At 39.9% G+C, this 27,870-nt stretch overlaps 7 protein-coding genes across 8 annotated transcripts; 4 read left to right on the top strand and 3 right to left on the bottom strand.

Moving 5' to 3' along the window:
* Window positions 1-1,083: 1,083 nt before the first annotated feature.
* Window positions 1,084-7,725, bottom strand: LOC101305799 (eukaryotic initiation factor 4A-9-like). Its single transcript, XM_004288915.1, has 18 exons — window positions 7,405-7,725; window positions 7,286-7,317; window positions 7,108-7,206; window positions 6,944-7,007; window positions 6,322-6,362; window positions 5,963-6,023; window positions 5,808-5,861; window positions 5,575-5,655; window positions 5,455-5,494; window positions 5,163-5,269; window positions 4,926-5,036; window positions 4,653-4,769; window positions 4,440-4,515; window positions 3,828-3,881; window positions 3,219-3,282; window positions 2,940-3,046; window positions 2,383-2,813; window positions 1,084-2,013 (listed from the first exon to the last, which is right to left on the bottom strand). The coding sequence occupies exons 1-18, from the start codon at window positions 7,597-7,599 to the stop codon at window positions 1,378-1,380; spliced, it is 2,370 nt and encodes a 789-aa protein (XP_004288963.1). The 5' UTR covers window positions 7,600-7,725; the 3' UTR covers window positions 1,084-1,377.
* Window positions 7,726-8,503: 778 nt separating this feature from the next.
* On the top strand, window positions 8,504-10,506 carry LOC101304413 (glycylpeptide N-tetradecanoyltransferase 1-like). Its single transcript, XM_004287532.1, has 2 exons — window positions 8,504-8,624; window positions 8,915-10,506. The coding sequence occupies exon 2, from the start codon at window positions 8,938-8,940 to the stop codon at window positions 10,237-10,239; it is 1,302 nt and encodes a 433-aa protein (XP_004287580.1). The 5' UTR covers window positions 8,504-8,624; window positions 8,915-8,937; the 3' UTR covers window positions 10,240-10,506.
* Window positions 10,507-10,837: 331 nt separating this feature from the next.
* LOC101304701 (telomere repeat-binding factor 5-like) lies at window positions 10,838-14,560 on the bottom strand. Its single transcript, XM_004287533.1, has 6 exons — window positions 14,271-14,560; window positions 13,549-13,829; window positions 13,002-13,086; window positions 11,781-11,882; window positions 11,224-11,584; window positions 10,838-11,083 (listed from the first exon to the last, which is right to left on the bottom strand). The coding sequence occupies exons 1-6, from the start codon at window positions 14,418-14,420 to the stop codon at window positions 11,052-11,054; spliced, it is 1,011 nt and encodes a 336-aa protein (XP_004287581.1). The 5' UTR covers window positions 14,421-14,560; the 3' UTR covers window positions 10,838-11,051.
* Window positions 14,561-15,622: 1,062 nt separating this feature from the next.
* On the top strand, window positions 15,623-18,985 carry LOC101304999 (lycopene epsilon cyclase, chloroplastic-like). Its single transcript, XM_004287534.1, has 11 exons — window positions 15,623-16,067; window positions 16,159-16,324; window positions 16,416-16,554; window positions 16,644-16,754; window positions 16,844-16,946; window positions 17,073-17,216; window positions 17,293-17,400; window positions 17,534-17,630; window positions 17,713-17,841; window positions 18,157-18,289; window positions 18,506-18,985. Exons 1-11 carry the CDS (start codon window positions 15,756-15,758, stop codon window positions 18,693-18,695), a joined length of 1,632 nt encoding a protein of 543 aa, XP_004287582.1. The 5' UTR covers window positions 15,623-15,755; the 3' UTR covers window positions 18,696-18,985.
* Window positions 18,986-19,656: 671 nt separating this feature from the next.
* LOC101305297 (UDP-glycosyltransferase 91C1-like) lies at window positions 19,657-21,587 on the top strand. Its single transcript, XM_004287535.1, has 2 exons — window positions 19,657-20,490; window positions 20,601-21,587. Exons 1-2 carry the CDS (start codon window positions 19,694-19,696, stop codon window positions 21,400-21,402), a joined length of 1,599 nt encoding a protein of 532 aa, XP_004287583.1. The 5' UTR covers window positions 19,657-19,693; the 3' UTR covers window positions 21,403-21,587.
* A 998-nt stretch (window positions 21,588-22,585) lies between these two features.
* Window positions 22,586-26,326, top strand: LOC101305589 (U-box domain-containing protein 34-like). Its single transcript, XM_004287536.1, has 9 exons — window positions 22,586-22,733; window positions 22,826-22,947; window positions 23,027-23,142; window positions 23,360-23,481; window positions 23,562-23,857; window positions 23,987-24,076; window positions 24,313-24,741; window positions 24,995-25,747; window positions 25,870-26,326. Exons 1-9 carry the CDS (start codon window positions 22,586-22,588, stop codon window positions 26,053-26,055), a joined length of 2,262 nt encoding a protein of 753 aa, XP_004287584.1. The 3' UTR covers window positions 26,056-26,326.
* On the bottom strand, window positions 26,312-27,831 carry LOC101305877 (uncharacterized protein YaeR-like). 2 transcript variants are annotated; one of them, XM_004287538.1, is made up of 5 exons: window positions 27,608-27,831; window positions 27,355-27,499; window positions 27,139-27,222; window positions 26,834-27,037; window positions 26,312-26,726 (listed from the first exon to the last, which is right to left on the bottom strand). In XM_004287538.1, the coding sequence occupies exons 1-5, from the start codon at window positions 27,674-27,676 to the stop codon at window positions 26,638-26,640; spliced, it is 591 nt and encodes a 196-aa protein (XP_004287586.1). In that variant the 5' UTR covers window positions 27,677-27,831; the 3' UTR covers window positions 26,312-26,637. The 2 variants fall into 2 exon arrangements, with proteins under 2 accessions (XP_004287586.1, XP_004287585.1); XM_004287537.1 differs by having other exon boundaries at window positions 26,578-27,037.
* Between the last annotated feature and the right edge of the window lie 39 nt (window positions 27,832-27,870).

The following is a 27,870-nucleotide window of genomic DNA, read 5'->3' on the forward strand; positions in this document are numbered from 1 at the left end:
GAAGCAAAGTGAGGGAAGAATGTGTGGGAAAGGTGAGCGGTAATTTATATATAACAAGGAAAACAGAGAGAGAAGAAGAGGTGGTGAACTTGAGACTGTTTTGTGATGAAGATGCTGAGGTAAGTGAGAGAGTGTGAGACTAAAATAGAAAAGCGAAAAAGATATTGGCCTGCTGCTCAGAAATTCGAAAGCAGAGCGGCTTCGGCTTGGCGTGGAGCTACGGAGGAACGAAGGAGAAGAGGACGCTTGCCTCCCTGGTTCCTGCAGACCTGGTCCCATGGACGAGTGTGAGTTTTTTTTACGGTTCAGACCGGTCCGGTACCAAAAAAGAAATTAATTTTTTTGATTAATTAGATAGATATTTTTGGTGGGTCTAGAGTGACGTTTAATATTTTAGGGGTCGGTGTGTTTTAATTAGCTTAGCGTCAAATGAAGTTCTTCCCTTTAAGGTCACTTTTTATGTCGTGTACTTGTATGTCAAACCCCCATTATAATCTATCTGGATTCTAGATGAATCCTTAATTGGCTGCTGGTTTATTATCGCATAATCACTCTTTCGTTGGTTTATAAACACAGGGCAGTACGTGTTTGTCAATTATGTTCGTGTTGCTAAATATGACAGTAAAATAAACGTACGAGAAATACCGGAACTATTTTAAGAGACATGCTCTTAAGTCTTTTTTAGTATGATAAATACAACAATGGGAATAGCTTGATAGGCTACATGTAAACAAGTCGTGTCCGTGGTTGTTTGATTTAACATCTTATAGTTGTTAAGAACGCGTAGTCGATGAAATAGACAATTTAATAGGCTGACCGTCCCAGGAAAGTTGATGTCGACGCCTAAATACAATTGTGAAACCATAGACTGAATCACTGAAACACCAACTGCCTCTCCATAAATTATGAAGACCCATGAGTCCGTTGCCATACCATTAAGTGTCGAATGGTCAGAACATGGAAAAACCCCAAAAGAAAGAAAGAGAATCCATCCAACATAATTGAAAGACCATACCACACTATACACCAACCAATGGAAATTTCGAAACTTAAAACGACCAAAACAAAGAAAAACTAAGAAACCGAAATAGATACATTAGCGAGTTTAGCAGCTAGAAAGTATGCAACAACAGTCAGCCACCACACCAATTCAGGAAATTATGGATTTCACATTGCAAATGTACTGGTACCACTTAAATAATCATTCCGACAACCACAAATTGAAGAACCAAGGCCTATAACTAAAATAAGAGAAAAACACAAAATGGCGGGGGTGGCCGGACTGAAAAGACCAAAAAAGAGAAGGAAGAAACGCCAAACAGCGCACTTACTAAGCAGAACTATCCTTAACCAACTTCCCGGGTTAATCAAATCTCTTCAGAGGAGATCAGCAACATTTGAAGGCAGCTCCTCCACCACCACATTGTAGAACTTCTGGATATCAAACAGCATCCTCTGGTCATCCGTTGTAACAAAGTTGATTGCAACTCCCTTCCTACCAAATCGTCCACTACGACCAATTCTATGGAGGTAGTTCTCAGGCTGGGTAGGGAGATCATAGTTAATAACAAGGGAAACTTGCTGTACATCAATACCACGAGCTAACAGATCGGTGGTGATCAAGACACGAGAGGACCCAGAACGGAATTCCCTCATGATAATGTCTCTGTTGTTCTGGTCCATGTCTCCATGGGTGGCAGAGACGGTATGGTCCCTGCTTCTCATTTTGTCGGTCAACCAGTCAACCTTGCGTCGAGTATTAACAAAAATCACACTCTGCGTAATGGCCAAGGTTTCATAAAGATCACACAAAGTGTCAAGCTTCCAGTCCTCCTTGTCCACATTGACATAAAACTGCTTAATTCCTTCCAGGGTGAGTTCATCACGCTTCACAAGGATCCTCACAGGTTTGTTCATGAACTTCCTTGTGATCTCCAAGGCCTCAGGTGGCATTGTGGCAGAGAACACACCAACCTGAATCTTAGGTGGGAGAAGCTGGAATATATCATAGATCTGAACCAAAAAAGAAAGTCCAATTACCAAACTGAATGAAACACATTCACCAAGAAATATTTAAACACCCGGAATATAGAAAACATTAATTTGACTACAGCAAAACGCCAAAACCAGTGAATCAGTATATTTGCCGATACATAATTTGTAGTGACCGGGCGTTCACCCTTTATATTATCACACTTTCTTAATTCTTACTTATGAATTCTACAAACTCCAAAGGGTAGTTGAAACATAATAATCTTCAAACATAAAAGGCAAACATTATAGCACATAACAACTCATGATTCTTTCATGCATATGAATTTTTGCAGAAATACCCATTGATCATCAAAAACAAATATATATGAAATTGTCTTCAAAACAAACCTGGTCCTTGAAACCCCGAGAGAGCATTTCATCAGCCTCATCAAGAACAAACATCTTGATATGATCAGGGCGAAGTGACTGCCTTCTTAGCATGTCAAAAACACGTCCTGGAGTTCCAACAACAGCATGAACTCCACTAGACAGAATGCGCTGGTCCTCGCGAACACTAGTTCCACCAACACATGCATGCACCTTCACACCAAGATAATCTCCAAGGGCTCTCATGACTTTCTCTATTTGTTGGGCAAGCTCTCGAGTGGGTGCCAGAACCAAGGCCTGGCAGTCCAACAAACTATAATCAAGCTGTTGAAGAATACCAGAACAGAAAGTCGCTGTCTTCCCAGTTCCAGACTGGGCCTGCTGAATCACATCAAGACCCTTGATGAAGGGGACAATTCCCCTCTGCTGAATGGCCGACGGTTTCTCAAAACCTGGATAGAGAATAATGATGTATCCAATCATTCACCAGTCTAAAGAGAAATATTAAATGAAATTATGACATCAATTATGAAATCAGTGGCACAACAAGTAACTCAAATTACAGAAGGAGTATTTACCATAGGCATAAATTCCCCTGAGCAGGTTCTCTTGCAAGCCCATGTTATCAAAACTGTCGTAAACTTCATCATATGATGTAAAAAAATCTTGTCCTTCTGCAGTAAGCCTGTTAACAATGAATTCCCCATGCATTAGCACCACAATTAGAAAGAAACACAAACAGACAAAACAGTGGAATCGCACATGCCCGCATCAGTTCCCAACAGCAGATGTGTATCGTACATCATAACATACAGTAAATTACACAAAGTAAAAATCACAACAGATAAAATTCTTACAGCTCATTCATCCTGTTGTCAAACTGATGAGTATCAAATTGTGATCCTTCAGGTGCCGCCATGACTGCAAAAGTACAAACAATTAATTAAATAAATAAAAAAAGCACCACACCAACTCCCCCAATGCCTTCCCCCACTGCAACTCCGACACTCCAAAATTCAGCATTGAATATCATGAAAACAACACTAACAATACCCGTATGAAAAATAAACACTGGAAACAAAAACCACAGCGAGACTGAAACAGGGACGAATAAAACAGTAGCATTGAAGCCAGAAAACTTGCTGTAACAGCACGAAAATTTTGTGAAAACAATGTTGCAACACTACTCTAATACACAACTAAACCTAACAAATTTCAACACCAAACTAAACGAATTTCGATACTAAACAAACAAATTTCGTCTCGAAACACCGTTACTTCAAAGAAGAGAATGGATACGAATACGTAAATACAAAAAAAAAAAATCTAATCAGAAAAGCATACAACGAATCAAAACCAGAGCAAAAGAGACTGATCCAAACTCTACCGGTTCCTAAGGCAAACAAAAAAAAAAAAAAAAACAGAAATATACAGTACGGAATCGTAAGAAGAGAGGAGAGCAATACCTGTGTATGATGATGACGATTGGTTCGAAGAAAAAAGAGATGTCGATTTGTAAGCTCTGAGAAAAAAGGCTAGGGTTTCAGAAACTCCTCGGATCTACGCCGCGGAGTTGAGTTTTCTGTTGAGAGAGATTTTGTCTTATAAAGTGTATAACTGGGCCACCCGAAGGTGTATATATAGAGGCGTCCGTGTCGGTTATTCATTGGTCGGTGAATCTCGGTAATGGGCCTGGATATTTAACTTGGGCTCGGTTTGGGTTGACCAGTGTTTTTTTTGAGAAAAATAGTGTTTATTGAAAATTAAAATAATTTCAGTGCAAAGTATTACAGGAGTAAATACTTGATAAGCAAGTTTCACACACCTACCGACCTAGGTGACCTTGTTTTAGAGGGAGAGAGATGTCCTAGTTACATTTACAACAGGAAGCTTAATATGGTACTGACAAGGTTTACCCACCAGAACCTTTTGAACGTTGAAAAGCTTTAGGCTTAAAAACAAATCATCCCCAGAGATGAGTACTTCGCTGCTTTCGACTTTCTAGCACGCCATACAAACTGTAAGAAGACAAGTGACCTATATCTGTAGACAAGTGAGCTCTGTTTAAGCATATTTGCAGCCAAACGTGCAGAGATGGCTTCCAAACTGGGAAATAACATCCACAACTCCTCCGTAACCTCCTATTGCTGTAACCTGAACAGAAGAATGGCGCAGTGGGATGAGAACAGATAAGATTTTCATGAATAACAAGTTTTCTTATGATCTTGTACAAAAACGACCAACAATTTGAATGATAAGCAAGCCAGAGAGATGGTTCAAGAAATTCTTACCCCAGATGCATGTAATGAGACAGAAAAGGCCGATTGAGGAGCACATTGCATTTGTGAAAGAATCACCCCATTTATGTCAAAACGGCTAAGTAGAGGCTCTGCTCCAACTGCTAATATCTGGAAAGGAGAAAAGCAACAACGGCTAGTGAGTAAAATGGAGTCTATACATGTATGAAAAGTTTCTTTTAGAGAAATATGAAAGAAAGTTTCTCAGTTTTTGTACACTAGATAGTAGCAATAGCAGCAGACTATGGTAGAGAGGGAAAAGCTTACTTGATTTTCATCAAATACTACATCCTGTACAGATGCATGAGTTGAAGTCCTTGAAATGCATTCAGAAGCAGGAAGGTTCCATACTGATAAACTCCGACCGCTACCACAAGCCTATAATATAAATTGAGATTAATCAGGTCATAGCAGAAACCAACTTGAAGAGAAGAATAATTTGAAGAACAACCAGCTTGAAGAAAAATGAGACTAATCACTTGCACTTGTCACCTATATGCTTACCAACCAGCTTTCACTTGCATCCAGAGCAATGCAACTGACACAGGACCCTTTCAATTTAGTACTCTTTGCTGGCTCAATCACTTTAACAGACTTTCCACTTTTGCAATCTGCATAAAAACCTTACTACACCCACTAAGAACAATTCCATGTAACTTATTATCTAGATACAGTCTATTGCTTGAAGACAAGACTCTTCTACTGTATTAACTATAACAGAACAAAATGTTGTTATTACAGAGATTTCATCCCGGAAGGACCTTCGTCCATGAAAATAGAAATGATTGGTTCTTACCCCATATACGTGCTGTCCCATCCTCCGAACCAGTTATTATCTGAATTCAATTCTCACTTCTCAGTACAGATCAATAAGTGAGAGTAACAACAAAAATCAGAAAGAAGAATGTAGCTTCACCTGATTTGTAGAGTTTCGGGCAACTATGGAATGCAAGTAGTCTGAGTGCCCCTTAAAGATCATTTTCACTTGTCCTGTTTCCTGGACAAGTTCCAATATAAATCATGCTGGAATCAGTTGGCACACAACTAGATAAATAAAAAACAATGCGACATCATGGAAGCTATTCTAAGTAAATCTTCTCGCACTAACTTCATAATATGAGTAAAGATTCACCTTCAACAAATACATACCACATCCCAGCAATAGACACAAGAATCACCAGCAGCAGAGAAAATGGATCCTCCCTGTTGTAGTAAATGAGGTATTAATACAATTTGAGAACATACTTGATTCCACTACTCATCAGAACACAATATCTTGACTTTTAAGAGAATTATTCACATACTTGATTATTAACAGCAAGAGCATTGTTTTCAGGAATTGGAGATAATGCCCCCCAAGGACCCCTGAAAAGACGACAGCAATATACAATGTTAAAGAGACTGACTTAGTGAAAAATCAAAGAGCACGTCATAAAGCATAATGAGCAAAGAAGATATAAAATGTCTTTCTTCCATTAGATTGATACAAGTGTAAGGGACTTCCGGACGCAAACATGATGTTGACCTCTAACGAAAAGAAATCTTTTATTTATACTAGGTTCATATCTACTGCTCCCATCTGATAACTCTACATATTAAACACTAGAGTACGCGTTTAGAATAAAAAAGTGGCTGGAAACCAGGTGGCTATTCAATAACTTACTTATGTTGAGGATTCACCAGGTCAAGTACTGGCTTCAATTGCTCTCCTACATGAAAGTAAGTGAGATAAGTATATAAAAATTAACAATTTCAATATCATATACAGGGGAGCCCTTCTAGTGAGGACTCTTAAGTTGAGGACTTGTTGAGGACTTTTCGGCTTATCCCATCTTCCGATCTTATATCCACATCTTGACCGTTTAGTTTGTAGGTATTTATAAGTAGATCATTTCTCCAAATTTTCAGCTATATTGAAAATTGTTAAGGCATTCGTAAGTGTGATTTATCAATTATGAATTTGACCGGTTCATATTTGACAGATTTGGTTCGTCCATTAATTTGATCTAGTTTGTTATCTTAACGAACACCAATTTGGCTGAAAATTTGTAGAAATGATCTACTCATATAAACCTAAAAACTGAACGGATGAGATGTCAAAATGTGATCGAAAAATGGGTTTTTTAAACCATAAACCGAAAAGTCCTCAACTTAAGAGTCCTCACTAGAAAGGCTCCCTCATATACAGAAGCAACACAAAACGAACAAATTCAAGCAAGAATGCAAAACAATATAGATTCACAAAACGTAATAAGCCCTATATTACCTTGAAAATGTATAGGCACCTCGGAGTCCGACTGTACGCAATCCTTCCACCTCCATCCTCGAATCCGACCATCATCCCCACAGCTGCACAAAATAATAATCCCACAAATTCAACTACATCGAAAGTTAAGAAATGACCGAAACGTAAATTACAATAGTATCAGTGTATCATCACACAATGTACCTTAGCAGCATAGACTCTTCCCCTTCACCGTAAAACTTAACATCATATGCGGGCCCCTCATGCGCTCGAAGGAAGCAACTCGGTTCCGCTATCAACAAACTAACACAAAAAATCCAAACTCCATCATAATCATAAACACTAAACACTCAAAACGACGCCGTACAGTAGCAAAACTTACTACGGAGCTTTCACATTGCTGAAACCCAGCGGCTGCAAATTTCAACAACATCAATAATGATAATCAATTCAATAATAATAAAAGAAAAATTGTTGAAAATGAAAAAGGGAGGTGGTTACGAGGTTGGAGACGAGGGAGGAGATGGAGTAGGAGGAGACGGATCCGTCGCTGGAGGCGACGACGATGGAGTCCGGGTTAGAGTTAAGGGAGGGAGCCCAGGCGGTTCTGAAAACGGTTCGGGTTTGGATCTCTCGCTCTTTTAGGATGCTTTCTCTGTAGGACTCTTCGTCCCAGTTCGTTGCGTCCCCGCACATTTTGAGCTCTGTGAAATTCTGGAGCTGAAATCAAAACCGCGACGAATGCTATGACTGGGTTTGGCGCAAACTGGAAGTGATTGGGCTGGACATGGAGGGTTTAAGCGGTTGCTTCGGGTTGGGCCCGCGATGACTACATATCTGTCGTGGCGGAAAAAATCTAGGCATAGCCATTTTCTTCAAAAAAATGTTTTTCACAGGCTAGGGTTCAGAAACTATTCAATATATAGAAGTCACTCTGTTTGTAGCATCGTTCGTTACACTTGCAGCCTAACATGCTTCTACTAACATTCTTATTGTTGTTTGTCGTTGGATATGAATTTAACGACAGAGAAGTATGAGTCGATACGAAATCGGTTATCCTGGATATGTGATTTTTTTTGTAAGACGATAAGTGAAAATGTGCAAATGCTTGATAAAAAAAAGAATTGAGTAAGTGTCGGAAAAAACAAACACTACTCGATGAAAATCTTATTTCATAATCTTCTCGTTCTTCCTACTTGGTTTGAAATTGATAAACATAACAATTAGCGTATTGAAAGAATTTTGATATCAAACGCGCAAACTTGGATGAAAGACCAACCAGGATCAGATATATTATACTCCTACTTATGTATTACACTTTTACGAAATGACTTGTGACTAAGACGTAACTTCTACTAATCACAAGACATTTTACTATTTTGCTACACTCGTGAATGAAATTCCAAGTTAAATTAATTTTCTAGTGTAACGGTGTAATTCGAGTTTTGATGTGTTGAGCGTCATAAAATAAGAAAAAATGTGATATTACTCATAAAAAGAGGGGCTCGCTTGATATATAACAGAAAGTGGAGGGCCAATCTTGAAAAGTCCTCGTTGGTTTAGCTAATACTGCGATACACTCCGCCCTCGGATACTTCCAACCCCAGCGGCATCTCCAAAGCCGCTTGCTTCCTCCCATCAAAAACCCTAAACATTCTCTCTCATTCTTCCCCAAATCCCCAAGTCAAGATCCACACATCCCTAATCGGAGAATCACCCAAGTTAGCTCTCACCCACTCTGATTCTTTTTCTTCATTTTTCTTAGCTCTTCGTCTTAAATTTCACAGATCTGTTTGATTACTACTGGAGATTAGATTTACTGTCATATTCATCGATTGCATGTTGTTAAATTTACAGTTTTTACAGTTCTGGGTTTTGTTTGGAGTTGGATAAAGAATCTAAAGATGAAAGCTTTATGGATTATTTAACTTCTTGGATTAGAAACGTATTACCTATGTTAATTTTGGTTAGATTCTTTGTTAGAATCTGAAATTGGTTATTTGTGTTTTAGGTAATTTGAGTTGAGTAGTTGAAATGGGTGATAACAATTCTCCACCTGGGTCACCCAAAGAAGCTGATCATGATTCCGATGCCAACGCTGTTGTTAAGGATAACAGCGCATTGGAAACCATAGTCCGGAAGTTCCAGGATTCGATGTCGATTGGGAAGAGGCACACATTTTGGGAGACTCAGCCTGTTGGGCAGTTCAAGGATCTTGGTGATGTGAGTCTGCCCGAGGGCCCGATTGAGCCTCCCACGCCGTTGTCTGAGGTCAAGCAGGAGCCTTACAATCTGCCGAGCCAGTATGAGTGGACCACGTGCGATCTGGACTCTGAGGAGACGTGCACTGAGGTCTACAATCTGTTGAAGAATAACTATGTGGAGGATGATGAGAATATGTTCAGGTTTAATTATTCCAAGGAGTTTCTTAGGTGGGCTTTGCACCCGCCCGGGTATTATAGGAGCTGGCATATTGGGGTTCGTGCAAAGACAAACAAGAAGCTGGTTGCTTTCATTACTGGTGTCCCTGCTAGGATCCGGGTCCGTGATGTGGTTGTGAAAATGGCTGAGATTAATTTCTTGTGTGTGCATAAGAAGCTCAGGTCGAAGAGACTTGCACCTGTCATGATCAAGGAGGTCACAAGGAGGGTTCACTTGGAGAATATCTGGCAAGCAGCTTATACAGCTGGAGTGGTGCTCCCAACTCCAATAACGACTTGTCAGTACTGGCATAGGTCTTTGAATCCAAAGAAGCTTATTGATGTTGGGTTTTCAAGGCTAGGTGCAAGGATGACTATGAGCCGTACCATAAAGCTATACAAGTTACCTGATACACCAGTTACTCCTGGATTCAGAAAGATGGAACTTCATGATGTCCCTGCTGTTACTCGATTGCTTAGGAACTACTTGAGCCAGTTTGTGGTTGCACCAGATTTTGATGAAAATGATGTCGAGCATTGGCTTCTCCCAGAGGAGAATGTGGTGGACAGTTACTTGGTCGAAAGCCCAGAGACTCATGAGATCACAGACTTCTGCAGCTTCTACACTCTTCCTTCATCTATCCTTGGCAATCAGAATTACTCAATCTTGAAGGCTGCTTACTCATACTACAATGTCACGACCAAGACTCCATTGCTTCAGTTGATGAATGATGCTCTTATTGTTGCAAAACAGAAGGATTTTGATGTTTTCAACGCATTGGATGTGATGCAGAATGAGCCATTTTTGAAAGAGCTGAAATTTGGACCTGGCGATGGGCAACTTCACTATTATCTTTACAATTACCGGATGAGGAATGCATTGAAACCCGCTGAGCTTGGGCTTGTACTGCTATAGATTTTCAGTCTCTGATTTGCACTGCGAACTGAAAAGTTTGATTTGGTGTTTTTGTTTCGCTGGCTAGGTACCTGTTGCTTTTCATTTGTCTTGTTCTTCTTCATCAACACAACAAAAGATTTAAGATTTTGTAATGCATTTTAGAGAACCAGTGACTTGTGATGCTTATAGCTTAGGCTATGCCTCTCTGTTGTTAGCAATGCAAATGTTCTTCTTTGAAAGTTTTTTCCTTTAAAAGAAAAGTTTTCTTGTGATGTTTATTGACCATCTTAAGTGTGAAGGCATACTGTAACTTATTGCCTTTGTACCATGCTCCATTAAGTTTCACGATGTTGCTTTTATCAGAAACAAAATTGCTTGCTTGTTCTACTGCCAAAGCAAGAGTGATGGACGACAATAAGAGAAAGTATAGATTCCTCTCCGTTTTTTAATAAAGGACTTGGACATGACAAAGTTATGAATTCTTTTTCATAACAAACTGGCTATAAGGTTCCATTTCAGCTGTACTTGTGAGTCACAAAGTAACTGAAGCCTCAGCTTCACTGGAAAGTTGTGGTTTCTTTGATTAAACGAAATAGTAAAAGACACTAAGAATCATAGAATCTATGCTGATAGCTAGATAAATCAATAGTAATTCTCCATCACCATGTCTAGTCTGAAAGGTATATAGTATCATTATCCTTAATAGAAAAATGGGGAGCAAAAGTATTTGCTCGAGTGTACCTCAAAGGCAAATGAAACTATAACAAAACTTTACAAATTCTCTAATCACAGGAGTCATCTTCTAATTGGATAGCATAGCCATTCAGATGTTACACGAGCAGAAGAACTTCACCTTGCAAACCTGTCAAATTGGGAACAACATTAGGCAAAGAGTGGAAAATCTGTGATCAACACCACACTTCCTACAAAGTGACGAACCGGGAACATCATATAGTAAAAGAATGTCGGAAATATACAACAACTAAGAAATTAAAAGATTACATTTCTTAAGAAACTCTTCTGCCAACTGGAGCACTGAGTTTGTGTCTTCAAACATCTGTGAAACCCTCTCCGACTCTTTCACTGCTTCTGCAGCCACAAATGATTTGTTTTCTGCTTCGGCAATCTTGTAGGCAGCAGCCACTGCCGCTTCCTCAACTGTTTCATAGGGGATTACATCAGCACTACTCTGCAATTGCGTAAGTTGGACATCATTCTGTTTTGGAGCCGGCGGTGTCTCATTCTGTTTTGGAGCCGCTGGTGTCTCATTCTGTTTTGGGGCGTTTGGGACCGGTGGTGTTGGGGGCGGTGGTACTTTTGTATTAGCGGAAGAGTCGCCTTTCATCTTGAAGCAATTTTGAAACTATATTTTCAAAGACACGATAACTTAAATAAGTCACTAGTCTGCATGTAATTCAATGTATAGGCAAGAAACTATAGTTGCCGAAAAGCAACAATGCATAAAGAATATAGCATTAACGTATTCAAATAGCACAAAGAATATCCTTGCGAAATATTTTCACTGATAATTCGAGCTGAAAAGAGTCAAAACCAATCACCTTTTCAAGTTTTTCTTGTGCAACCAGCCTTCTTAACCTTGAGCTCAATAACCTTCTAAAATTTTGGGGCACCTCATTCTTTTTCTCCAAAACTAACCTTTGCTGCATAACAACATTTCATGTATGAAATCTCTGTAGGAATAAAAAGAATAGCAATAAAGGTAACACTCAGTACAACTCATAACAATAATAGCCCTTTTCAAAATATATATATATATATATATATATATATATATATATTACACACAGCCCTTCTCGGCTGCGGATGTCCGCACCAATGGTTTTTGTGCGGACTTCCGTTTTTTGCACCACTTTTCGATCGAATTTCCTCATCTCCACCGTCTAGTATCTAGATAATATTGTATAGATCATCTCTGTAAAAATTTCAGCCAATTTGGTGATCGTTAAGGCCCTCAAAATTGTGTTTTTCTGGTATAAACATGAATCGGACAAAATTCAGTCCGTCCATTTGTTTTTCGAGTTTGAGGGCCTTAACGATTACCAAATTGGCTAAAATTTTGCAGAGATGATCTACACAATATTATCTAGATACTAGACGGTGGAGATGAGGAAATTCGATCGAAAAGTGGTGCAAAAATAGAAATCCGCACCAAAAACTTTTGGTGCGGACGTCCACAGCTGAGAAAAATCGTATATATATATATGTGTGTGTGTGTGTGTGTGTAATGGCAGAGAACATCTTCAGAGGCTTCTAGAACAAACTAAACTGGTATTTTTTTATTAAATTTTTCTGGAAACTTCATTTTTGCCAGCAGAAGAAGTAGAAGAAAAGATCAAACATATACTGAATATTTCTATACAGTATACAACAATTTGGCCTATCCAATTGATGAAAATTGACATACCGAGCTTGAATGGTAATGAAGTACTTTGACATATGGTATTAAAGTACTCAGTTATCATCTATAGCATCTATTGATTAGGTAATATAGGATAGGAAAAGTAAACTGGTCTATATTTGCAAGAAAAGCAAAATGAAGTTGCAGCTTTAAAATATGGACACAAGATGTACCATCACTCCCTGAACTTGAATCTATTAGCTATAATTTCATTAATTTGGAAGAGGATAGCAATTATACTTCCTATACATGAAAATTACTTTGCCTATAGTAAAACAATAAAAAAGGATTGGCAAGATTTAATAAAAATATATTAAAGGAAAACAGAAACAGAAAATGAGAGCTCAATGTTCAGGCATACCTCAATAAAGTTAGCAATAGCACCAGTCTCCAATCCATTTGGATCTGTTGAAGTTTCAAGTGCTTCAAAAATCAATGCATTGTACCTATATTTAATAATTGGGAAAGTCATCGACCCAAATAAGAACACAAAATTATCTTGCTATTAAAGTTACTAGAAATTGAGAAAATGCAATGGAGAAATGAAGGGTCCAGAAAGAAACCTAGAAATAATGAAAATCCCTCCATTAATTTCTGCTGTTTACCAAAAAAGTAACGTACCCTCCAGATGTATGATGAGAGATAAGGAGTTTACATGTGAAACCACTGAAATGTGCTATATTAAGTGAAGGGTCTTTGGCTTCATTCACCATTGAACTAATTCTAAAAAGCTATCTTGTTTAAATCGTAACCACATTTTCTTATGCACTCATCAATCCTCACAATATGAAACAAAAAAGATTATAGTTACATTTAGTCAAAATCAGTAATGCAATATCACGTTACACCCTGTATATCTTTTATGTTATCAAAATCAAAAGCAAAGGAAACGGATATAAGAATCATACAGTGGAGCTGTTTTTGCTTCAGTTTTTGCTTCTGTTGGAGAATCATCAGCTACTGGCTCGCCTTTGACAAGGGATGACGCTGCCTCACGTTTGACAGGAGCTGATGATGGCTCACGTTTGAGAAGAGCTGCTGACGGCTCACGTTTAACAGAAGCAGCAGCAGATGTCTGTGGTGTGGGGTTGGCGAATAGTGTAACAGGACTATCTCTTGGTCTTGTCGTCTTTGCTTTTTCTCTAGGCCCTCCCATGCCGCCACTAACAGACATATTCCGCCATTTGTCCTACAAGAACCAAACCAGTCGCAGATTGTAACAAAGCTAGTTTAGTCAAGCACACCCAACACTAGAACCAAAACAAAAATCTGGTAGTTAATTCGACCCATGCTTCACCCATTTAAATCCACAAAACTAATCGAAAAACCACACCGCCGCAAATTCACTGTCTTTTCAACAACCATTGCAATTCACACTCACTAACACTAAAACACTGAACAACAAGCAAAATCTCAGTCGAAAACAACAGCAACACCTCAGCTTTTCGGCTATTAACATTTAATTACCTCTTATCTAACACAAATCAACCCTAAAACACTCACACAGCCTAAAACCACAGTAAAACCCAAGTTCTTGATTTTTCCTAATATACATAATATACGTATATACAGTTTGCGATATATAGATATAGAGAGAGAAAGGTACAGAGAGAGAGAGAGAGAAGGAGACCTTGAGATCAATATTGGAGCGAGAGGAGAGGAAGGGATTGAACTCGGGGTCTTTCTGGATGTCCTTCCACTTTCCGGTGCCGTGCTTTCGGACGCCGGCTCGGAGCGCCTCTTCTTCCTCCGACGTCCATTTTTGCTTCGGATTTCCCATCTCTCTTTTGGCTTCGGATTTCTCTCTGTGAATTTGAAAGAGCTCTCTACGACTGCCGCGACTGGTTTTCTTTCTGTTGAGCCAAAAAAAGCGAGGGTTGGTTTTTGTGAGAGAGAAGAGGATTCAAAGACGGCAGCTCTAGCTGGATTGCAGTCCATAAAAGATTAAAAGAAAAACGGGTACGGGCTCAACTGGACCCTCTCATGTTCTTTTAGTTCGTCCCCAGCCCATGTTTGGGGCCCATAGAAAAATTGGGATGTCCATTAAAAGATATGGGGAGAGAAATCTTGGAAGTTCGGAAAAACTTGTATCCGATCTAGTACGTATGTGTGTATTTGAATTCTCTTTCATTTGCATATTTTTGATAATATGAATTCATGATTTAACCATTTAAGAGTTGAATTACTCACTGATGCTCATCTCTGTAAAAATTGAATTTAAACCAAAATCGTTTACACAATCGACTGTATCAAACAAATAAGACAGTTGATCACTTTTGGTTGATCATCAAACACTTTTCGAGTGAGTAAACACTTTTGGTTTGCATTCATTTTTTGCATACATGATCTTTGAATGTTGATTGAACTTGGCTAAATCATAATTTTTCACCGCTAAATGTATGCACATACATATAGGTTCGGTCACAATTATGTTTCATTGGATAACGAATCGATTAAGAAAGAGAGCATATCAAACACGTGAAGCAAATTAGTTTTCCTTTCATATCAAATACGTTTCTTTCTCTAAATCGTCAAGTCCGCGAGAATACCTAAAACACATAAAAGTGCTTTGTTGCTCTCGTTGTGCTTGCCAAAACACCGTAAAATGAATTAATTTCGTTACCAAATCCGCAAGCATACCAAGCACATGAACAAACTGGATTCACGTTTCTACGGCCCAAGACGGAAAAACGCACCCAAATGGCGCGACAGATGAGTCGGCAGATTCGTTATCTGCTCCCCGCCAAAGCTTCCCCAATGCAGCCGCAATTAATACAGGTCGGAAAAAGAGCACTGCACCAGGGACCCACTTCTCCGCACCTCACCCAATAGCACCTCCCCACGTGGCGATTTCCGGATGACCATGCTAACTCCTCGGCAAATTAAAGCGCACCGTATAAACTCTTCCCTATCCGCAACGCCCCAAAGAAACCAACCAGTGACAGAGGCCCTTAAACTCAGACCGGACTTCTTAGCTCCGTTGAAGACTTGAAGTCCTCGTTTTGTCATTTCCATACTTCCAGAAATACCCTTCTCACATCCCCATATATGGTTTAAGCTGTAAGCTCTGTAGTCTTTTCTTTAAGCGAGTCTACCCGGCCTTTGTTTTTTGGTGATGGACTGCGTTGGAATCGGAGCTCGGAACTTTACGGCAATGACGGTGTCGTTTTGCCCGGCTGGGACACGAGGGTTTGTCCCCAACTTTAAAAAGGAGCCTTTCTTCTTTCGTTACGGCGCTTTGTGTAGTAACAAGCATTCTCTGCTTCAAGTGAGAGCCACTGCCGGAAGCGAGAGCTATGTGGGTGTGGCTGTGAAAGAAGATTTTGCTGACGAGGAGGATTACGTCAAGGGCGGTGGATCGGAGCTGCTTTTCGTTCAAATGCAGCGGAACAAGATCATGGAGAAGCAGTCCAAACTCGCTGATAAGGTTAGGCGGTTGTTTTGTTGCATGTGGTAGAATTTGAATTTAAATTTTAAATCCTCAAATTTAGTGAAGTTTGTTAGTTGTTGATTTGCAGCTAAGGCCAATAGGAGATGATATATTGGATTTGGTGGTGATTGGTTGCGGTCCGGCTGGTCTTGCTCTGGCTGCAGAGTCGGCTAAGTTGGGGCTGAAAGTTGGGCTGGTTGGCCCTGACTTGCCTTTCACTAACAACTATGGTGTTTGGGAAGATGAATTCAAAGGTACTGAACTCTTGATATGTATATATCATAAAATGTACCAAGTAGAAAACTCTGCTGACATTGTTGTTTGATTCAATTTCTACATTTCCAGACCTTGGACTAGAAGGGTGCATTGAGCATGTTTGGCAGGACACGATTGTGTATCTTGATGATGAGAGTGAACCGATTATGTTTGGTCGTGCTTACGGCCGTGTGTGTCGAGATTTGCTCCATGAGGAGCTTTTAAGAAGGTGGTCAAATTCTCTATATTTCTTTTCTCCATGATGCTTGTGTGTGATGGAGTTCGCGGTAGATATATAATTCTTATTGTTTCTCTTAGGTGTGTAGAGTCAGGAGTTTCATACCTTTGTTCAAGGGTGGAGAGTATTGTTGAAGGTAGCAATGGCCATAGCCTTATAGCATGTGAGCATGGTATCAACATCTCCTCTAGGTATTGTTCAATTCAAGTTTTCAGCGATGGTATACATAGTTTTATGATGCTGCCGGACATTGTTTTAAACATCTGACGCGGTATTATAGGCTGGCTACTGTTGCATCAGGAGCTGCTTCAGGGAAGCTTTTGCAATATGAGGTGGGTGGTCCAAAGGTCTGTGTCCAGACAGCTTATGGAGTGGAAGTTGAGGTAGGAATCTTGTTTCGTTTAGGTAGGCAGAAGTCAGAAAACGTATATATGATATGTGATAACTAGTTCTTCTCCTCGGGTTGAGAATCAGTGACTTACCATGTCCATTCTGACTTTCAATTTCAGGTGGAAAATTATCCATATGATCCCAACCTGATGGTTTTCATGGATTATAGAGACTACACAAAACAAAAAGTTCCATGTTTGGAAGCTGAATATCCAACATTTCTTTATGCCATGGCCATGTCCCCAACAAAAATATTCTTTGAGGTTTGCTCAATGTGCATTAGCTGTCTGTTAAACTAGTTGATCCATGAAGAGTTATTTACAGGTGGTATATTTGCAGGAAACTTGCTTGGCTTCGAAAGATGCCATGCCTTTTGATTTACTGAAGAAAAAGCTTTTCTCAAGGTTGAATACACTGGGAATCCGAATTGTAAAAACTTATGAAGAGGTAACTTTTATGGGCATACTACAATTCTTGCAACTTACTCTTCAAAAAGGCTCTATGCCATGTGATGGACCAATTCGTTTTCGTTACTTTCTCTTCTCTCGTAATCAAGCATAATTTTACATGATTAATGTAGGAATGGTCTTGGATTCCAGTTGGGGGGTCATTACCGAATACAGAGCAAAAGAACTTGGCATTTGGTGCTGCTGCTAGCATGGTGCATCCAGCCACAGGTATTATTAAACCTATCAACCATTAAAGATTTCCCAAGTTTTCAGATATAGATAACCAATGTAGTTTACTGTCAACAAGCAGGGTATTCAGTTGTGAGATCTTTATCAGAGGCTCCAAAATATGCTACTGTGATTGCAAAGATTTTGAAGCAGGGTCACTCAAACGCCAGTCTTAGCCATCAAATAAGTAATCAGAATATCTCAATGCAAGGTACTTGAATCTCCATTGTACCTTTCGAATGCTAATTTGCTTAGAAAGGAAATTTAGTTCTCTCTGAACTTCTCATTATCCCCTTGTTTGTTAACATCTTTTTGCCTCCTGTATTGTGTGATTAAGAACTGATAACTTTAAAACATTTTAATTTTGCTTCCTTTATCTTCCTTGGCTGGCAGACTACCTTTTGGTGATGCCAATTTAGACTGGCTTTCAGATATGTATGAGTTTATGTATGCTGAGAGGCATAGTCTGTAGTCGATTTGTAATATGCATTCTATTTCATTTGAGATATTCTTTTTTTTGTTTTAGCTTGGAATACCCTCTGGCCACAAGAAAGGAAACGCCAAAGAGCATTCTTTTTGTTTGGACTAGCGCTCCTTGTGCAAATGGACATTGAGGGCATGCGGACATTCTTCGCTACCTTCTTCCGCTTACCTACCTGGTATGATCCCTTTTCTGCATAATATCCAATGCTTTTCCTTAAAAAATTTTGCTCTATGATATTTCATTGTCCTCCTGTACTGATGACAAGAACCATACCATTATAGCCTACAGCTCAACTCAGAGAGCACATTGTTTCAAATCTACAAGATAAAGATGTTTGATTCAGCCTTGTACTAACTTGACTAACGGATGCTGTTTGCTTCTTCCCTTGCAGGATGTGGCAGGGTTTTCTGGGTTCATCTTTGTCCTCGGTCGATCTCATGCTCTTTGCCTTGTATATGTTTGTTATAGCACCAAATAGTTTGAGAAGTCGCCTTGTCAAACATCTATTGTCAGATCCTACTGGAGCCACCATGTTAAAAACCTATCTCACAGTAAACTTGAATTCCTTCCCTAGAACTTAGCAACATAGTTTAGATCCATTATGAGGATTAAGATCCCAGCCTGAGCCATCCACTTCTTAAAAGTCGCTTGTTCTTCTATGTACATACTAACTACATACGCATTATAGATCAATGGAGCACATTTGATAATGGGCCTCACCCGTTTGAGAGAGATGTGGTTAACAATTTAGTAAATAAATGTGGTTTCTGTACGTAGCGATGTAGCATTATTCATTCGACATATCAAATCAATTCTACTTTCTAGCTCCTGTGAAATTCAATCATTACTAATTATATACTTCATGGATGACAGATTAAGTGTGTGTTTTTATTATAGAGAACACTTTCAAAGTTTTTAGTTCAAATACTGATTAATATGTATCAGAAGATCATGTCATAACATTTTTTTTTTTAATCATTAAGAATAAATTGAGATTTAACTCTGATAACATTTACGAATTTGAATTTGACTATAGGTTTTTACAAATTCACATAAGCTCTTACTAACTGGATGTCCTGATGGTTAAAAGTACACACATCAGACATACACGCTTGAACACGGCTATCACTATCACACGCCTCACGAATATCACTTGTCATCTTACATGCTCGTCTCTCGCTCAACAAGATCAGAATGTAAGTTTGCTTACACCTCTATCTAATCTTCAGAACGCCCTCATCAGTCTTCATTGAGTAGACATATTACCTAACCTGCTCATCTCACCAAGAATTATATCGATCTGCTCGTCTAAACAATGCTTATTAATAAAACTAATAATCAGTTTCTATAAAATAATACCTCAAAGTTGTATCTTGTGTTTGATAATGCTTGTTTATTAGCTGGGAAACTCGACTGAGCAAATATAATGGGTGTAATTGTATATAGATAAACAAGGCATGGCCACCTAAAAAAGGAGAACAATTTGTGGTCACTCTCGTTCTCTCACTATATATCTATAACCCACCACAGCTCCACGACCCTAGCTTCGATCATCTTTTTACCATTCACAGTGTAGTATATGATTGATGATCGACCAGTCCTAGCTAGCAGTCTTCGATCATCTTGGGATCCAAGTCATCCAACTTATTATTGTCCTGTAAGGACATTATTGATCGAGCTAAAAAGCTGCTACACGCCTGCATATAACCATTGCCGCTATATCTATGGTGGTAGACCGATCGAGCAAGTAACCATGGAGATGAAGTCCAAAGATATCCACAACCAGAATAAGCCTCTACACATCGTCGTGTTCCCATGGCTAGCCTACGGCCACCTCATGCCGTTTCTCCAAGTCTCCAACTTCCTAGCTCAAAAGGGTCACCGCATATCCTTCATCTCCACCCCTAAAAACCTCCATCGCCTCCCAACCTCCTCCTTGTCCCCACTCATCAATCTCATCGAGCTTCCACTCCCCGCCGTCGACGGCCTTCCTCACTCAGCGGAGTCTACCGCCGACATACCCATCAACAAAGTCCCCTACCTCAAAAAAGCCTACGACAAGCTGGAGCTTCCTCTCACGGAGTTTCTAGAACATTGCGACGTCAACTGGATCGTCCACGATTTCGCGTCACACTGGCTACCCCGAGTCGTGACTCGGCTCGGGATCAACTCGGTCTTCTTCACCATCTTCAATGCCACCACCATGGCTTTCGCGGGGCCCCCGTCCGAGATTCTCAGCGGCGGACGTCAGCGGCCTGAGGACTTCACCGTCGTCCCGAAATGGATCAACTTCCCTAACTACAACGTGGTGTTTAAGCTCCATGAGATGGTCTCTCACTGGGACTGCATGGAAGACGAGGTCTCCGATTTCCAAAGGTTCGCTTCCGCAAGTTTTTATTTTTAATTTATTAAAATCTTTTAACATACTTATCCTTATATATGTGAGCGACGACGTTTGAACACATGAACTCGACGAATTCTGTTAGGTTCGCTGCCGCAATTGAAGGTTGCGACTTTGTGGTCACGCGCACCTGTCCCGTGTTTGATGCTGACTCGCTGAGTTTGGTGAACAAGTTATACAGCAAACCGGTGCTTCCACTCGGGATGTTGCCGCCGGTGTTACCAGACACCGACCACAGTGCTGATGACGAATCAGAACATGGCACGTGGCAAAGCTTGAGAGAGTGGCTTGATGGCAAGAAAGAGAAGTCTGTGGTTTACATTGCACTGGGGACGGAGGTGACACTGAGTCGAGACTCCATACACGAGTTGGCGCGTGGGATAGAGAAATCGGGGCTGTGTTTTATTTGGGTGTTGGGCCATCGTCAAGAAGCTGGAGCTCCGAATATGATTCCGGTCGGGTTTGAGAAACGGGTCGAGGATAGGGGTTTGGTGTGGAGGGGTTGGGCGCCGCAGCTTAGGGTTCTGGCTCACACCGCAGTTGGGGGGTTCTTGACACATTGCGGTTGGAGTTCGGTTATTGAGGCTCTAGGGTTTGGTCGGGCGTTGGTTTTGTTTTCCGGGGCGAGTGCGGATCAAGGGTTGATTGCTAGGCTCATGCATGGGAAGCGGGTCGGGTTGGAAATACCGAGGGATGATCGAGACGGGTCGTTTAGTAGTGAAGTGGTGGCGGAGTCGATTCGGAGAGTGATGGTGGAAGAAGAAGGTGAGGTGCTGAGGGAAAATGCTTGGGCAATGAGAGAGGTTTTTGGTAACTTGAGTTTGAACAACAAGTATCTAGAGGAGTTCAATGAGGTGCTCGAGTCGTGGCCAGCTTCAACGTCTTGATGATAAACGTACTCGGGTGGGAGTGTACTTCAAGAAGTGTTGGAACTTGGAAATGAACGTAGGGTTGGAACTTGGAAATGAACGTAGGGTTTGAAATTGTTGTTGATGTCAATAAATATATTTCTTGGAAAATTTGAGAGAAGTATTGAAAGCCTTAACATAAATTTGGTATGTGCTACATTATGAAAGTTTTTAGTTTACATATGCACTAAGACCTTTGAAAATAATGCTTCATTTCTGCTCTAAAAAGTGAGTAAATTTAAACACCTATTCGAAATTTCAACCAATCTTATGAGATTTACTATTCATCACAATAATTTGTAGTTTAGACATCGTTTTTCTTTTCAATTCAAATATTAACCATTAGACTAATTAATCCTATTGTTTTTGACACAAATTATTGTGAATGATCAAAGCAAAATGCTAGGCATGCGTGTGTCTATATTTAGAAAGATTGATTTCTACCATAGATACTTGTCATTCTAGTCTTGTTAACAAGTGGTCAGAAGCATCAACGAGAGTTGGTGAAGTTGGTAAGGCATTTGCTTGAGAGGAAATTCCACCCAAATTCAAGCTTTGACAATCTCAAATCGCCTATTGGTAGGTTACTGAGTACCGAGGACATGCGGGGCTCATATGACATTGGCTAAAATTGTTAGCTTTCAAAAGAGTATGGGTGATCTTGATGCCTGATTGCGGATGCTTGTATGGTTATAAAGTGAAAAATCTTAGGCCAACAAGCTTTTACTGCTCTCACGTGGTAATCGGCTTGGTCTCATATATTAGTTGAGTTCATACATGTCATAATTTGTTCATAATGTTCCTAGATTTTTTAGCTGCTTTTGTAATCTAAAATACCCTTATCAAAAACTAGTATAATGTTCTTGGGTTGGGGGTAGGCGCCACAACAGGTTTACTGATGGACTGCATTCCCTGATCTAAATACCTCTTACAAAAAGTGAATATATAGTTAGAAACTACTGATAAATTTCTATTAAGAGAAATGACTAAAATTACACCGTGTAGTTGCGTACTAAAAAATAATTAGTTAGAAATTACTGATAAATTTTTAAAGAGGATAAAAGTCACCGCGACGATCAAAGTCAACATTCCAAAACTTAAAATCTACTAGTCAACACTCCAAACCTCAAAATCAGTTTTCCACAAAAACAAAAAGCCCACGATGACGTCCGTAGCAGTGGCCGTTAACGGCGGCGATGGAAACGGAAGCCGACGCGCCGTGAAATGGGCGGTGAAGAATCTCATGCCCACTGCCGATCGCTTCGTCTTGGTTCACGTCATGCCCAGAATCACTTCAATTCCAACTCCATGTAATAACCTTTCCTTCTCTCCCTCACTGAATTCATGCTCTGCTCTCCACTTGTGAGTTGCTTATTGGTTGCGTTACTGTGGTCTTGTGCAGCAGGAGATCGCATCCCGGTGGCGGAGCTGGACGATGGCGTGGTGGCGACGTATGTGAAGGACATGAAGGACAAGTACGAGGAGGCTTTTACTCCGTTTAAGAAGCTATGCAAGTCAAACAAGGTGAGTTTTGTCTTCTAAGCTAGGTTGTGTTTAAATTTTACTGTGGTGGTGTGGTAATAATAAGCAGTAACTTTTGTAGGTGGAGACATTGGTATTGGAGGATGAGGCTCCTGCAAATGGGATTCTAAGCTTTATATCTCAGTCTGATATCAATTGTTTGGTTTTGGGGTCTAGCAGTTCTAATTACATAACCAGGTATAGTGCTGAAGCATTGTCATTACTAATTGGTACGACTTTTCTGTTGGTTTTTCTATGAAGAAGTTACTTATTATGTTTTGAACAATGAACTCATATAGGATAATGTGCTTTGGAGGTCATGATTTTGAAGGGTTTTTAACTACATGTGTACAAATTTGGCATTTTGGCATCTGTACTAGATTTGAGGCTAAGTTTATGTCGATGACTTGTTTAGGAAACTGAAGGGACCAGACGTACCGACAGTTGTTATGAAATGTGCTCCCGAGAGTTGTGATATTCATGTCGTTTCAAAACAAAGAGTTATCACAAAATCAGCAAGTCCCTCATCTGTTTGTGGTAGGTTATGCTAAGTGTTTGTTTTGTTGTTGATAGTTGATAGTGTTGGTAATGGACTTAATTTTTCTTCTCATGTTTAGAGTCTAGTACTGCTAACGGGATGTGTAATGGAGGAGAAGATAGGGGAGGTTCCGGAGAAGTTAATGAGCGGATAACTGGAAGTCGTTCTTCCTACCGAGAGTCCACAGTTTATGAAGCTTATGGAGCCCCGTCAATGTCAGACCTTAGTTATCTAAGTTCTGAAGCTTTTACACGTATGGAATTTCCAGCAAATGCTAGTGTGGATCAGGAAAGGAGTCATCAGAACTTAGAAGAGAACCTTGAGTTTAATTCTTTCTATCGTGGAAGTTCCCCAATTTCTTCAAACATTGAGCGGGTGAATAATGCTAACCGTTTGTACTAATAGCTGTGTTCTCTTTTAGTATTGATCAGATACAACTATCATCCCGAGGCAGTGGTTTGATTGGTTTTGATATGGACTATTATTTTGCTGTCATATGTGCAGATTGAAGTGGAACAGTTGCGTGCTGAATTGCAAAATACTCTTGGCATGTACAAACGAGCTTGTGAAGAGCTGGTACACGCCCAAAGCAAGGTGAGGGGACAACTATTATTAGATATTGCCAACATGATCTTCACCCGTTTCACGAAAAAAATAAAAATAACACTGCATTAGTAATGGCTTTGTACTAAGATCTTGTTAGATTTGAAAAAAACATGAGTTTAACGTGCCTGCAATATATGGAAACCAATATGATCTGGGACAGGCCGAGCACAGTGGCATAAAGTTCTTTTATTGACGTACGTCGGTGTTGATGGTCAACTTCGCAGGTCCAACTACTTTCTTCTGAATGCCTTGAAGAAGCAAGGAGAGTGGATGCTGCTCTTGAAAATGAGGAAACTTTGAGAAAAATTGCTGCTGAAGAGGCAGCAAAGCATTTGAAGGCTAGGAAAGAGATTGAGGAGGCAAAAGTTCAGCTCACTAAAGAGGCTTATGAGAGGCAAGTTGCTGAATTAAATGCCCTGAAAGAGTCGACAGGGAAAAAGGAATTTGTTGATGCACTCTTCTCAAGTGACAGTAGGTACAGGAGATACACTAGGAAGGAAATAGAGATAGCAACAAACTTCTTCTCAGAGACTAATGTGATTGGTGAAGGGGGGTATGGGAAAGTTTACAAGTGCAGTCTTGATCAAACCCCGGTAGCTGTGAAGGTTCTTCGTGCTGATGCAGTCGAGAAAAAAGAGGAGTTTCTGAAAGAGGTCTGTATGGTTTAAACTAAGTTAGTAATACTGAAACCGTTTGACTGCAGTGGTTTACTATTGTGGCTCTTTTCTTGTTGGTCGTTAATTAGTTCTTGACTCTTGGTATTTGATTTATTCACAAAAATTGTTGTGATAATACGTCATTTCTTATAAACAGTGAATAGTTGATGCCAAGTGTCTCCTGAGATGAATCAAGTTGATGTTTTCGTGACATAAATGGTCCCTAATGTTCTCTTGCCAATTTGTGCAGGTTGAAATTCTTAGTCAGCTACACCATCCTAACATAGTTTTGCTTCTTGGAGCATGTCCAGAGATCGGTTGCCTGGTCTATGAATACCTGGAAAATGGGAGCTTGGAAGATTATATCTCCCACCGGAGGAATGGAAAACCATCTCTTCCTTGGACTATTAGGTTCAGGATAATTTTTGAAGTAGCATGTGGGCTTGCATTCTTACACAACTCAAAGACAGACCCTATTGTGCATCGAGATCTAAAACCCGGTAATATCTTACTAGACAGAAACTACTTGAGCAAAATTGGGGACGTTGGGCTGGCTAAACTCATCACAGACATTGTGCCTGACAACATAACAGAGTACAGAGAATCAATTATTGCTGGTACACTCTTTTACATGGATCCAGAGTATCAGAGAACTGGCACAATTAGACCCAAATCAGATTTGTTCGCTTTTGGGGTCATTATCCTCCAAGTATTGACAGCACGGCATCCAAATAGGCTTATATACATTGTGGAAAATGCAATTGCGAATGGTTCTTTTGCTGACATCTTGGATAAGACGGTCTCAGATTGGCCAGTAAATGAAGCAGAGGAGTTGGCTCGACTAGCATTAATGTGTTCAAAGCTTAGATGCAGGGATAGACCGGATCTTGAAACTGAAGTTCTGCCAGTTCTCAAAAGACTCGCCAATATTGCAGATTCTAATTCTAAGATTGACAGAAACCATACTGATGCACCAAGCCACTACTATTGTCCAATACTTCAGGTAAAGTGTAGTTTAGTTGTAGAACAAAATACTAAAGAACTCTAGATTTTATCTCTCTGAATTTTAGCATGCATACATATCTTACTCGTCTTGAATCTTGATGCATCTTGTGGTTGATGTAGGAAATTATGGATGACCCACACATTTCTGCCGATGGCTTTACGTACGAGTACAGAGCAATCAAAGCATGGCTTGACAAACACAATGTATCCCCAGTGACAAGGCTTAGACTTCAACATTCTGAGCTGACTCCTAACCATACATTGCGTTCAGCTATACAGGAATGGAGGTCACGCATGAGTGAATAGATGATTTTACTCATCAGTTCTTGCAAGCTTTCCAAAGCAGAAACTACATATCAGGATTCAATTCGTATTATACTCTTAGCTTGGATGCTCATACGAAAATGAGCATTCAAAGTTCGGATTCTCACAGATCAAAAGAAGTATATATTAGAATCAGGGTTCAGCTTACAAACAATTCTCAGATGTAATATTGGATAAACAAAATTAGAGGAAGGAACTGTTCCACAGAACAATGTTTACTCATAATGCAATATTGTATTATAACACATTTTCAAGATTTGTGACTTAACCATGTACGCACTATATTCCGATCATCATTCTGAACTGACATCAAGGAAATCTATAAAGCCCCATCGGCTCACATATTATATGGCACCCCTGAAGGCATTTAGCCTATATAAGATAGTCACTTAGTATAGCTAAGTACACCATTTGGCCTATATAAGATGGTCATCGTTACAAAGCATAATCATCTGTACAAATTCTATAATCTCTATCATTGCCTGAACATAATGGCACCCCTGAAGGCATTATCAATATCACAATGCAACACTATGGGTGCCTGTGCCTGCAACATGTCAGCCATCAGAACTGTGCAAATTCAAGAGCATTTTCATCTGGATCTCGGAAGAAAATCGCTGGCCTCCCAGACTTACTAAGCGTGTATGGAATACCTGCAGTAAAGATAATGCAAAGTAAGCCATCAACATTCCTTTATCAACATTCCTTTCAAAATCATTCACATATGAAATGAAATTCAGATGAGGAAAGAAATGCTTGCCAGCTTCATCAAGGATTGCTTTCAGCTTAGACACATCCCGAATCTCGACACAAGTGTGCCTATCACGGCCTCCATGCTCAGGTCTTCCAGTTAGAGGGTCAGGGTTGGGAAGCTCCATAAGGTGAATCATCTCAGAACCCACCCATAACCAAGCCCCTCTATAGGGGAGTTTGTCATCTGGCCTAGCCTCATTTATTTCAAGACCTATTGGGGATATTTCAATCTTTCATTAACTAAGTTAACAACAAAGTACATGATGATGCATAAAAGGAGCTAAAGGAAAAAAAAAAAAACACATAACATACCAAGAATGTTCTGATAAAAGTCGAGTGACCTCTCCAAGTTCTCACACAAGATTCCAACATGGTGGAGACTAACTAGTCCATAATCTAGAACAGTATCAACAAATGAACATGTAAGAGTTCAACCCACTGAGAACAGAAATGCATATACAAGTAGATAACAAACCCCAAAAATATCCTTAGGAACCAAACTAAGTGATAAAGAAAAAGAAGAATCACCCTTCTTGTCTTCAGCACTAACTGACTGTTTCTCAAGTACATCTCCTTCGATCTTAGCTTTTGTCACAAAACAAAGCCCATGTCGTCCAAAATTTCTCTCGGGAATTCTGGATGATGGGTTTGTGCTGAACCTGATATGATCTTTCTGCCAAGAAATTGAAGAAACATGTTAGAATCAATAGTCAACTCGAAAAGAATACAAGGAGATTAAAGATGCAATCTTTATTAGTAGAAAAGGAATGATAAGAGTTACCTGGTGGTGTTGGAGTGTAATGGTTGGGGTTGGGCTGAGAAGGGAAGCCATGAAAGAGCAGCTGCTCATCTGGGTTCTGGTCTATCTGGTTCACTACGCACCACTCACTATACTGACTATAGTGACCAAAATAACTTCACGAAATAAACGAAAATCTTGAGCCATTCGTGTCTTGTTCTTTGGTTGACCAAAATGAAAGCTTCTCTATTTTTCTTGGTGAATCTGCAACAGGCCAGAAGATAGAAGATATGTAAATAGAGGAT

The sequence above is a fragment of the Fragaria vesca genome, linkage group LG1 (assembly GCF_000184155.1).
Source record: "Fragaria vesca subsp. vesca linkage group LG1, FraVesHawaii_1.0, whole genome shotgun sequence".
NCBI classification, from domain to species: Eukaryota; Viridiplantae; Streptophyta; class Magnoliopsida; order Rosales; family Rosaceae; genus Fragaria; species Fragaria vesca.